Source organism: Nyctereutes procyonoides, unplaced genomic scaffold (genome assembly GCF_905146905.1).
Source record: "Nyctereutes procyonoides isolate TBG_1078 unplaced genomic scaffold, NYPRO_anot_genome, whole genome shotgun sequence".
Taxonomy (NCBI): Eukaryota; Metazoa; Chordata; class Mammalia; order Carnivora; family Canidae; genus Nyctereutes; species Nyctereutes procyonoides.
Window position 1 is genome coordinate 41,728,691 of NW_026575125.1, and position 12,860 is coordinate 41,741,550.

Genomic DNA, 12,860 nt, shown 5'->3' on the forward strand with positions numbered 1-12,860 from the left:
CAAAACATGTCAGTTCTCTCTGAATGCATTAGAAGGTGGGAAGTAGGAAGGGCTGGACCTGTAGGGCTCATCCCAGCCTGGCCTCTTCCATCTTACAAATATCATCCCCCCAACCTTGTTCACACACTCCTGTGTGTAGAGAGAATCTTTTAGGGTTGGTGGGTATTGGGATACAGTGAATGCCAGCTCCAGAAATGTCCCTGAGCCAGGGATACAGCCCCCCAAAAACTGTCCCAGGGTTCACAATGCACAACCACAAGCTTTGTGAGGCCAGCTTTTCTGCACGGAGCCAGGACTCCCACTCTGTCCTGGGCATCCTCTGCCGTCAATCCCCACAGGTGCAACCTCCTCATACCATGGTCTAAGCAGCACATGGCTAGGTGGACGGGTATGGAAAGCTGACAGTAACTGGTCCCACTACAGAATCTGTAAAATGTGACATTCCCACCCAAAGGCCCCCCACCTCACTAGTGAGTCATTATCACAATTGCTCTTAAGAGCCATTTCATCCAAGGAGTGTCTCGCTGGCTTGGTCAGTAGAGCATGTGACTCTCGATCTTAAGAATTATGAGTTCAAGCCCCACATTGGACATAGAGCTTATTTTAAAATAAAAGATACTGGGGATCCCTGGGTGTCTCAGCGGTTTAGCGCCTGCCTTTGGCCCAGGGCGTGATCCTGGAGTCCCAAGATCAGGTCCCACATCGGGCCTCCTGCATGGAGCCTGCTTCTCCCTCTGCCGGTGTCTCTGCCTCTCTCTCTGTGTCTCTCATGAATAAATAAAATCTTTTTAAAAAAACAATAATAAAATAAAGATACATTTCATCAAAACTATATTAGTGTGAAAAATAAATAAATAAATAAATAAACAAACAAACAAATTATATTAGTGTGGCCAATTGTGAGGAGGAGTCATTTTGGGCCATAAGGTAACAGGTGAGTCTGTCAGAGCACACGAGCCAGTTCTTTGAAGCTGCCATGCTAGCTCTGAACTACTTGCTTCCCCTTCCATTCCTCTGAAGCCACTGGTATTTGTAGTATATACCATCACTTGTATATGAATCCTGAACAATATGTCAGACTTCTCTGTCTTGGCCAATGCAAGTGTCATTAAATCAGGGGCTTATGGGACTGGTTGGGGGCAGGGGTGAATAATGGTGAATGAAGGACAAATTGTGGGTGAATGCAGCAAGGAGAGATGGAGGGTGATGAAAGGTGAGGTGAATGAGTAGAGTGGAGTGAAAATGGGTAGTGTGGAGCAGCATGAGGGGATGACTATGCATTTAATTTTGAATTAATGTGAGATCATGCATAAGGGCTGAGTAAACGGTGGGAAAATGAGGCATGGTCTAAAGTGACAAAAAATGAACATGGGAGCAAACTGAGTGAATGGAGCAATTCAAGGTGGTGAATGTGAATAGAGCTAATAAAGCAGCAGAGTGCAAGTTATTCTGAGCACTAAGGACCAGAGTGTGAATAAATGATGGTTTATGGGGCATATAAGAGCAAGGGAGGTGAATTTAGGGGGAGAGTGGGAGTGAATGGAGGTAATGTGGGCCATAGAGGGAAAAATGGGGAGCACAAGGGACAAAGAAGAGGGAATAAAGATGTATACAAGGTAGAATGTGAATATGTGAATCAGGTTGAGTTGAGTGGCCACACTCTGAAGGAGAAAGGGAGTGACTAGAGGTGAATAAGGGGCAGACTAGGGTAATGAGGGGCTCTAGGAATGTCCAGGGATCCCAGATTCAATCAGCTCAGGTGAAGGAGCTGATGCATGTGCATGAATGGAGCTAATTCTGGGAAGAATGAGAGGGAATGGAAGCAAAGAGCAGAAGAACGTGAGGAACTGTGGGTGTTGTGAGTCAAAGGGCAAGATGAAAGTCACATGGCCCCACGGGAATAAAGGGGGGGATAGGGCCCAGTGTTAGCAAAAAAAGTGGTGAATTCAAGGCAGAATGTGACTGAATGAAGGCACTATGGGGCACAACAGAAACAACTAGACAGGCAATCAGGTGCAGAACAGGAGTGGTGAGTGGGAATAGGGGTTACATTGGAAATGAATTCCAATGAATGAGATCATTTCAATGAATGAGAGGCTGAGTGAGAGTAAATGGAGTCGATGAAGAGAATGTGAGGAATGGGGGTGAGCAAGCATAGAATGAGAATCCGTGGGCAACGCGAGCTAGTGTTTGGGAGTAATATGGGGAATGGGGATAACATGGGAGTAGCATTTGAGAGAATAAAGGGGAAGAAGGGGCAGAAAGAGAATGAAGGAGGGAAAGAATGAGGCCTAGAGTCCATGAACAAAGCCGAAGGATGGGCCCTTTGAGAGTGAATGAGAGTCACTTCATGCAGTGTCCAGAAGTGGAGGGGGAAGTAGAAAATGAGAGTCTGAGAGTGAACGGAGGTGAAGAAATATGATGTGAGAGAATTGGGGTCATGTAAGGAGAGGGTTAAGGAACTGTGGCAATATGAGGCCCAGGGTGACTGAAGGTAGGTGGACGAGAGGCACTATAAGTGAACGAGGGAATAAATGATGGAACAAGAATGGAGGTGGAAACAGTGGTAGGGTGTGCATCTACATGTAATGTGTTGTGTATAGTATGTAATGGAGGGCAGAGAGTGAATGGGGCTAACGTGGGCCAGATTCCAGTAAACTGGGGTGGAACGGTGCATAATAAGTGAAGTGCAGGAAGTGCTGAGAATGGAAGGGCATGGTGGTCATATTGTATGGAGCGGGAGAAACTGAGGCCATAGTAGGCACAGTGTCGTGAACAGTACTGACTGCTGAGCAGAGTGGGGGGAAGGGAGACGATGAGGGGCAGTGTAAGTGGAAATGGAGGTAACCAAGTGGTACAGCATGATTAAAAACAGTGGAGTGGGACAGTATTTAAAGAATGTGGGGGAATGTGGGCTGATCATGAAGCCCAGGGCCTGAGTCCTGTCTGTGCTCTGCATCTCTGGCCCCTCTCTTCCTGCATCTCTTTCTGACATCTCAGGGTTTCTCCCTGGTTTTTCCTCCTCCCTTCTCTGTGTATAGGTCAGTATCTTTCTTTTTCATTGTGTGCCTGTCTCTAATAAGGGTAGCACTGGGAAAGATGTTGAGGTGTCCAGACCTCTGGCTCTGTGTTCCAGAATCTACCATGTAGCTATTTCTTCATAGAGCCCAGAGTTCCAGAATGCCCCTAGTTCTAAACAGGGCAGGGTGAGTCTAGAGCAAAGAGTTGGGCAGGAGGGCCTATGGATGTTATAATGCAGGCCTGGGTCACCATGGTGGTGACCCTGGCCACGCTGACAGTTGCCCCTGTGGATGCCAAAATCTATGAACGCTGTGAACTGGCAATGAAGCTGGAGAAGGCGGGCCTCAATGGCTTCAAGGGCTACAGCATTGAAGACTGTGAGACTCCAGCTGCCCCAAGTCCCACACACACCCCCTAGCCACCCATCACACTCAGACCCAGGCCCCCCTTGTCACTTATCATCTCCCTGGGCCAGGGCACCATCCTCTCGGTCATCCCCAGACTGACTTCTCTCATGTCCTTACCATCACTGCCTTCACAACCATCACCCTCATCTCTACCATCAATACCATCGCTACCATCAAAATCATGACAAGTACTATCACCACTGCCATCACTGAGATCTCACCAGAATCACCAACATCATCACCACCACCAAACCAGGATCATCACCCCCACAACTGAGATGACAACCATCCCCGCCCCCTCCCCCTTGTCCTGCCATCCCCTTGTCCCAGGACCCATGCCTACCTGCTACCTACCCCCTCCCTGTCCCAGGGCTGTGCATGGCACACTATGAGAGTGGCTTTGACACCTCCTTCGTGGACCACAATCCCGACGGCAGCAGTGAATATGGCATTTTCCAGCTGAACTCCGCCTGGTGGTGTAACAATGGTGTTACACCCACCCAGAACCTCTGTCACATGGAGTGTCGTGGTGAGGCAGCACTGGGGACACCCTGAAGCCCTGCCTGGCCCCACTGCCCAACACACAGAGTGCAAGGTTGCCTAAGCCATAATCTCCGGTAACAAGCAGAAACATGATAGAGAAAGGAACAGACTTGCCTGGGCTATTAGAGACACGATCCTGTATCTTTACTGATTACACTGAGATGTTGTCCAGGTCAGGAGGGCTCAGAGCTCCTGGACCTCACTGAGAATGGAGGCTGCAGTTTTCTGGGACTCAGGAAGCAGGAAACTTGGCTCCATGCAGAATGGAGGGGGAGATTGTCCTGATTTGGGGCTGAGGTTGTTCAGGCTCTGAGGGAAGAAACACGTATCTGGCTATAGGAACAGAAATAAAGTGTATCTGTGCAGAAAGGAGAGAGCTTTCCAGACAAGAGTGTGGTGTTATTGCAGACAAAATTTAATGGCAGTAGTTGTTCAGGGTTGGCCAAAATGGTGCTAGAGGTTGTCTGAGACAGACCAAAATGGGAACTGAGGTTACTGGGGGCTAGACCAAATGGAGGTTGAGGTTGTCCAAGTCCTGCTGCAATAACAGAAGAGGTTACCCAGGATTGGTCAGCTTGAAGGTTGAGGTTGTCCAGGACTAGCCACCACAGAGGTTAAAGCTGTCTAGGACAGGGTAACATGAATAGTACAGTTTCTCAAGACTGGCTAAAATGGGTTAAGGTTGTTCACTTTGAGGACTTTGTGTGTTTCACTTCACATGGAAGTTGAGGAGGGATCAGCTCCAATGGAAGTTGAGGTCCTAGAATGGTCAACATGGAGGTTGGAATTATTTGTAACTAGTCAAAATGGCAATTGACCTTGTCTGAGGAAAGCATCCTCATCCTATGGACTGATGGGAAAGTGGCTTCTCCAGCCCAGCCATCCGTGCTGCAGACCGTCTGCCCCTATTGCCTATGTCCTCCGGTCCTGCCCGTTTCTCCTGCCAAAAGGACATCTGGACACTTCGAATTTTTCCATAAAGCTTGATCGTTGGATCATTAAATCTCTAGAACTGTTAGGAACCAAGGGCCTCCCTTCAGTAGACTTTTCCCTAATTCCAACTACCTTAAGTTTGCTCAGATTTGTGGGTAGCTTCATCCCCTTGACTAAACATTTAGTCCTTTGTTAGGTTGACATCACAGAAGCACTGAAATCAACAGTCCAATAAAATACGAACTAGCTGTGAAAAAAAAAATGGCAATTGAGGTTGTCCAGGACTGGTCACCATGGTGGTTAAGATCATTAACCAGTCAGAAGGGTAGTGAAGGTCACCCTGGTTGAGCAGTTGGGATCATCAAGAACCAAACACAATAATGACTGAGGTTGACTGGAACTAGACAGCATGCAGATGGAGGTCATTTGTAACCAAAGTGGCAGTTGAGGTTATCTAGGAACTAACAACATAATGTTTGAAGTCAGCAAGACTGAATTCACAACCAGCTGACAAGTGAATCCAAGGTCATCCAGAATCAGCCAATGTAGTGGTTGAAGTTATTCAGGCTCCAAGGAATCCAGAACCCCTGGGCCAGCCATATACTGTCACCCTGTCCCCAAAGCACCAGATCACTATGTCACTTTCTTCCTTCCTCCCAGACCTGCTCAACCGCCATATTCTGGATGATATCTTGTGTGCCAGGCAGGTGGCATTATCAAAGAATGGTATGACTGCCTGGTAAGTTCATGGGGGTGGCTTGGGCCCTGGGCAGCTGGGATAATGGCACTGCCACCCCATCAGCCTATCCACTTCATCCTCCCATCCTCCCTCCCTTCATTTCCCAGGGATTCTTGGACCCGGCACTGTTCTGGCCATTATTTATCTGAATGGCTCAAGGGATGCAATATGCATGCCAAATCTGACTCAAAGAAAATTAATTCATGACTCAGTTTCCCAGAGATAGAGATTTCCTGGATTTAATAAAGGATGCTATCTATAAATAATACAAGAGACCTCTGATGCCTAACTCTTCATTTTCCCAGTGCCTGGAAGTATCCCCATTCAATCACTTCCTCCATACATTCAGAGTTCTAATCAGAGACACCAGATAACTCAGGGTGTAAGTAAGAGCGCAGCTTCTCCTGGGTTCAAATATCATCTCTACCATTTATGAGCTGTGTTGTGTTGGGCAAGGCATTTAATTTCTCTGTGCCTCAGTTTCCTCATTGGCAAAATGAGGATGATAATGATAGCAACTATTTCATAGGATCATTGGGAGAATCAAATTAATGAGTGTTCAGCAAGCACATAAAGTGCTTGGTACACAAGGCAGGTATAGGTCTGGAAACAGAAGGGCGGGATGAGTGTCTGTGAAAATTGGCTTTCCTTAAAAAGCATCACTTTCAGAAGTCACTATAGGGTCTTTAATTAAGGTATTCCCCAGGGAAAATAATATTGGTTTCAGCTTACACTGGAGGCTCAGTGGGAATTAAAGCGTTCACATTCTCCCACATCCTCCCACACTTTCCCATTCTAACATTCTGCACACCCCCTCAGCCCCACCCCACCACTCCCTCTTTCACTATGAGTATCCTAAATTTCAAATGACAGGGTGGGAATTTAGGCCAGGAATTCAATGGATACACAGGGTAGTAATTTCTTTTCACGAATGCCTGGATTTTGATGTGTCTTGGGCAGAGAATTTAGGAATTTAAACTTGCCACTCTTTCTCTTTGTACCAGCCCCATCAGAAGCCGCCATCCCCGTGAGGAAGCAGTCCCCTCACGTCTTTTGTACTTTTTGGTTGGGGGTGGATATTCACCCACCTAAAGCCTTGTTTTCAGTGTTTGTTTCCTCCAAGGTAAGCACAGGTGATCATTAAAGCACATATCCACCAGTGTAAGAATGACCGAGCCTCCTTCCTAAAATGCCAATTTGATTTCTGCCTTCAGCCCCAACCAGCCTAGATGACCAAATTTCACATTTCCCTGGGGATCCATAAAGGGGGCCATCACTCTCGGTACCAATTTCTGTATTTATCAAAAGCAGCAAAAATAAATTCTGCTGAATTTAAGTAAATAAGTGGGTCTCCTAAAAGCCTATAGGTAGCCTATAGCATTTCTGGAAAGACTGCGTGATCAAGCCCAGGAAGAGGAGAGGTATACACATAGACACAAAGCCAAAATCTTTTTATTTTATTTTATTTTTATTTTTTAAAAAGATTTTATTTATTTATTCATGAGAGACACAGAGAGGGAGAGAGAGGGGCAGAGACACAAGCAGAGGGAGAAGCAGGCTCCATGCAGGGAGCCTGATGTGGGATTCAATCCCAGGACTCCAGGATCAGGCCCTAGGCCAAAGGCAGGTGCTAAACCGCTGAGCCACCGAGGGATCCTCATTATCTTTATTTTCAAAAAATATTTTATTTATTTATTTATTTATTTATTTATTTATTTGACACACAGAGAGAGAAAATATGCACAAGTAGAGCAGAAGGCAGAGGGAGAGGGAGAAGCAGACTTCCCATTGGGCAGGGAGTCCCATGCAGGCTCCATCCCAGGACCTGAGCAGAAGGCAGATGCTTAATTGACTGAGCCACCCCGGCACCCCTAGTAATTATCTTTAAATCTGTAGCTTTATATCAATTGGCAAACTCTCTTTTTCTTGTGGATGGCACTTATTCCCCATCATGAGAGCCGTCAAAATATCTAAACAGATTTTGTTACTTTTTTCTATGAGAATTTGGTGTTAAATCTGGACTATATCCCTCCCCAGAGGACTATGTTTATTGAAGTTAATTAAATTGGGTTTCTCTCGATACCTGTGCCCAAATTTATAGCGAGGCTTGGCTTCCAGCTAAAGCTTCTCATTATATTCAAGGCCCCAAAGACTGAAGACATGAACCACCTCTCTGATGTAAAATAGTCATTCAACACACACCCATGGTAGCCAAGTACAGAGGCCATGATTTTTGCATCAAGACCTTGGCTCATGCTACTCCTTCCTCTTGGAATGTTCTTACCCCTAGTATGGCTGGCACCTCATTTTCAGGTCTAAGCTCAAATGGCACCTTCTCAGAAAGGCCTTCCCTGACCATGTTAGCTAAAGCAGGATCCCTCACCCTGCCTTTTTCGTTTCCTTTGACTCTATAAAGGATTTCCCATTTTCATTTCTTTCACAAAGTTTCTTTTCTCTCTGAGGTCTTTAACTCACGATGAGCTTTTACTATGGAAGAAAGTTTTTCTCATATTCAAGAGAGTCTGGGGCACCTGGGTGGCTCAGTGGTTGAGAGTCTGCCTTTAGCTCAGGTTGTGATTCCAGGGGCCTGGGATTGATCCTGTGGGGAGCCTGCTTCTCCCTCTATGTCTCTGCCTCTCTCTGTGTATCTCTCATGAATAAATAAATAAAAATCTTTAAAAGAGGAGAGAGAGAGAGAGAGAGAGAGAAGTCAGAGGGTTTTTCTCCTGTGTGGGTTCTCTAACATATAGTGAGTTTTGACTTCATCCTGAAGGCTCTACTACACTTCTCAGACATAGAGGGCTTCTCTCTTATATGAGTTTTTTTTTATGTATAATTAAATATGATTTCTGGGAGAAAGCTTTCTCACATATATTATACTCATAGGGCTTCTCTCCTGTGTGAACTCTCTGATGAATAATGAGATGTGATTTCTGTAACAAAGCTTTATCACATTCATTGCATTCACACATTCAGCAATGAATGCAAATTCACAGGATTTCTCAAGTCTTTCTTCTATATGAGCTCTCTGATGTAACATGAAATAGGACTTCCAGGAGAAGACCTTTCCATATCCATCAGTTTTTTTCCTGAATGGATTCTTTGATGTACATTAAGAGTCACCTTGGGGCACCTGGATGGCTCAGCTGGTTAAGCATCTGCCTTCAGTTCAGGTCATGATCTCAGGGTCCTGGGATCTAGCTCCCTGCCCCTGGCCCATCAGACTCCCTGTGCACTGAGCAGGGAATCTGCTTCTCCCTCTCCCTCTGTCCCCTCCCAACTCTCTCTCTCTCTCTCTCTCTCAAATAAATAAAATCTTTTTAAAAATTTAAAAAGGGGTGCCTGAGTGGTTCAGTCAGTTAAGTGTCTGCCTTCACCTCAGGTCTTGATCTCAGGGTCCTGGGATGGAGCCCCATGTCAGGCTCTCTGCTCAGTGGGGAGTCTGCTTCTGCCTCTCCCTCTGCCCCTCCCCCCACTCGCTCACACTTGCTCATTCTCTCTTTCTCAAATAAATAAAATCTTTAAGAAAAAAAGAAAAAATAAAACAAAAAAGTTTTCTTTTAAAAGATTTTATTTTTTTATTCATGAGAGACACAGAAAGAGAGGCAGAGACACAGGCAGAGGGAGAAGCAGGCTCCAAGTAGGAAGCCCGATGTGGTACTCAATCCCAGTACTCCCAGATCATGCCCTGAGACGAAGGCAGAGGCCCAACTGCTGAGCCACCCAGGTGTCCCAGAAAACAAAAAAGTTTACAAATAAATCAAAGTATTGACAACAGAGTAATGAGGAAAATACCAAATAAATAACGAAACATCTCTTTTCACCAAAAATAAATAAATAAATAAAATAAAATAAAATAAAATAAAATAAAAACATGACAGATTAGAAAGGGTATTTTCACTCAGTAGCAGGGAGTATAAACTTGCATGAACTTTTTCAAAGGCAGTTTGGCAAAGTCTATGAAAGTTCAAAATGGGGGGCACCTGGATGGCTCAGTGGTTGAACATCTGCCTTTGGCTCAGGTCCTAATCCCGGGATCCTGGGATCACGTCCCATATCAGGCTCCCCCCAGGGAGCCTGCTTCTCCCTCAGCCTATGTCTCTGCCTCTCTATATATATGTCTCTCATGAATAAATAAATAAAATCTTTAGAAAAAAAGTTCAAAACATGCCCATCTTTTGAACCAGAAATTCTAGAAACGCTCAGCACAGTACAAGACAGGACATGAAAGATTATTGCCTTGCCATGCAACATGACACAGGTATACAAGACAAAAAAATGTGCAGCTGTTAAAAATCTCTGTCTTGGCAGTGAAATATGTTCTATCAACAAGTATTCATGGAGTAGGGACTATCCCAGCTATGCCAGTAACCAGCTCTGTAACCCCACGCCACTTGCTTATCTACTGTGGGACTCAAGTTTTCTCATCTGTAAGATGCGGATATTAAAGGTACCCACTTCTCAGGATGGTTGTGAGGACTAGGGTGGTCATGTGTATAAAGTACTTAGTATAGTGCCAGGCCCGGTGCAGGCTCTTTAGGTGTTATCTGCTGTTCCTGCCACTAATATTCTCATCATCATCTGTATTATCATTATCATTATCATTACTCCTACCACCTTCATCAATGTTACTATGTGAAGGGAAAACAACGAGTTGCAAAAGTTTGTGTATTATGAGCAAATGTTAGCAAAGGAAGGTTTATATCAACTCTATACTTTTATGTGTATGTAAATATAAAGAAGGAGGGACAGAGAGGTGTCCAGAGATGGCAATTAAATTCACCATAGAATTGGTTATCTGGAATGAGCAATGATATGAAATCCTGAGATACTTTCTTTTTTTATATTGTACATTCTTAAAAGAGTTTGAGGTTTCGGTGCCACTTCTATTGCCATGAGGGGGAAAAAATGACAAAATAATATAGACATTTTTTAAAAAGGGCATAAGGGAGGGGTGCCTGGGTGGCTCAGTGGGTTAAGGATCTGCCTTCAGCTCAGGTCATGATCCCGGGATCCTGGGATCAAGCCCCGCATCAGTCTCCCAGCTCAGTAGAGAGTCTGCTTCTTCCTCTCCTTTCTGGATCCTGGGATGAAGCCCCGCATCAGTCTCCCAGCTCAGTAGAGAGTCTGCTTCTTCCTCTCCTTTCTGCTCCCCACCTCGTACTCGCTCTCTCTCAAATGAATAAATAAAATCTTTTTAAAAAACAAATAGGGAAACTAAGGCACAGAGAAATTAGAGACTGCCTAATAGACTTAAGCAGCTATTATGAACATTTTGGCCCAGAGTCCATGCTCTTAACCACCACACATTACCCTTCCTTTGCTTCTAAGTGTTTTCACACAGGTCAGGGAGAGGGGAGCAAATAAGAACTCACCTGGAAATTAGTCATGTCTGCCTTGTGAAGGGAGGGCAGTGGCCTAGAAAAGCAAAGCTATTGAGAGAGGGGGAAAGGAAAGAGAAGAGTTTGTAACAGCATGGGAAAATGGAAAGTTCACCAAATCATCAGGCTGGCAATCCATAAATGCCAGCTGGTAAAATGGCCATGCTGTAGCCAAGAAAAACGGGAAAGAACATTCGTTTGCCTCACAGAGCGCCATCATTCAACAACTCCGCTCTGTTATGCACCTCCAGACCTCCCAACACTCCCCCCTCACCCATCACTGGCTCTAGACACTCCCTATCGCCCCAAATACCCCCATTATTCACCCCACAGCCCCCATGACTCACTTCACAGATCCCCCGTCACCGACTCCAAAGACCTCCCACCACACCCCCCACACCCCAGAGACCCCACCTCCACAGCCCCCGTCGCTCACCTTAGAGGCTCCCCATCACGTACCCCACCAGACTCCCATGACCCATCTCAGAGCCCCCTCCAAGTACTCACCTGGCAAGTTCGCGTCTTTGCAAAGCCCACACTCGCCGGTGCCGCTGCAGCCCCAGACCAGCGCCGTCTCCCCGCCGCTCCCAGTGAACCCTCCGCCCTCCATCCCCTACTCTTCCGGTTTTCCACCTGGATTCCGGCGAGGCCTGCCTGGAGCTTCTCAAATCAGTCCCAAGTTCCTGGGACGAGCCCTGTCTCGGTCTTTTACCCCACCGTCGAGGGGCTGGGGCTCTGGCCTCCGCGTGCGCATTTGGCCTCGCCCGAGAGGTCAGTGCCAGCAGCCAGTGGCGTCGCCGTGCGTTTGCGGTTCTGCAACTGCGTTGACCGCACGGCGGGGAGGCGGGGGAGGGGGATGGCCGCGCCCCTAAACTGATTTGTCATGGAGCAGGCATCTTTCGAAAGTTCCAGTTCCGTTCAGCGGAGGTCTGCGCCTCGGAAAGTTCAGAAGAGAGGGGATTTCGGGAGGACTTTGAAAACTTGCCGGGAGTGAGGTCCTCGGCGCAAAGGCTAGTGGTGGGCGAGTTACGCGCGTAAAGGCGGGTTTAATGGGAGCTGATGTGGACAAACTAGGGCTCAGGACAAGACCACCCCCTCCGCGGGAAGATACCGCGGCAGAGTTGGGGCTGGGGGGACCGGGAAGAGCACAGATATCCCCGGGAACCATTAGTGGAAAGAAAGGAGGGAAACCGGGAGTGATCCCTTCCTCTACAGATCGGCACCACTGGGAGAGGGGGAGAAAGTGGAGGGGTCGTGGACCTTGCAAGAAAGTAACACTGGGGGGCGCCTGAGGGGCTCAGGGAGTTAAGTGTCTCCCTTCGGCTAAGGTGTGATCCCCGCATCCTGGGATCCAGCATCCTGGGATGGAGAACCCTGCTTCGCGGGGATTCTGCGTCTCCCTCTCTGTCTCTCTCTCCCTGCCACCATCCTGCTTGTGTTCTCTCTCTCTGTCAAATAAATAAAATCTTGAAAACAAAAGTAACACTGGGGAGAGGGGAGAGGGAGAACTGGGGAGCACCAGTCCTAATAGATACTATTGGGCTAGCCGTCCTCTGTGGGAGATTCCGGAAGTGCAGATGAAAGAAATTGCGTCCTGGGAGGACGAGATGTGTGAAGTGACCAGGGTAAACATAAGTGCAAGGAGAGTCAGAGACAGAAGCCTGGGGGGATTGGGGTGACTTGGACCTAGATAAGAATCCAAACCTGACGGTGATCTACCAGGCACACATTCCATCCCTCCTTCTAGGAATCTGCCCCCAGAAAGTTGTGTTGTGGGAGGGTCGAGATGCCAAGTCAGAGTCCGATAGCGCCCCCCCCCCCCCCCCCCGTTCCAGG

The 12,860-nt window shown here is 47.0% G+C and overlaps 2 protein-coding genes across 3 annotated transcripts in view; one reads left to right on the top strand and one right to left on the bottom strand.

Annotated features, from left to right (window-relative positions):
• Positions 1–12,126, bottom strand: part of ZNF182 (zinc finger protein 182) — a 38,186-nt gene extending 26,060 nt beyond the window's left edge. The window contains exons 1-2 of one of the 2 annotated variants that reach the window (XM_055337461.1): positions 11,532–12,126; positions 11,019–11,075 (exon numbers count right to left, since the gene is read on the bottom strand). The gene's annotated coding sequence lies outside the window, so the exon portion shown is untranslated. The remainder of the gene's footprint in view (positions 1–11,018; positions 11,076–11,531) is intronic. The other variant, XM_055337460.1, reaches the window with a different exon arrangement.
• On the top strand, positions 837–6,387 carry LOC129517566 (sperm acrosome-associated protein 5-like). The gene is made up of 4 exons (XM_055337462.1): positions 837–3,398; positions 3,799–3,957; positions 5,565–5,643; positions 5,751–6,387. The coding sequence occupies exons 1-4, from the start codon at positions 3,242–3,244 to the stop codon at positions 5,848–5,850; spliced, it is 495 nt and encodes a 164-aa protein (XP_055193437.1). The 5' UTR covers positions 837–3,241; the 3' UTR covers positions 5,851–6,387.
• Positions 12,127–12,860: the final 734 nt, after the last annotated feature.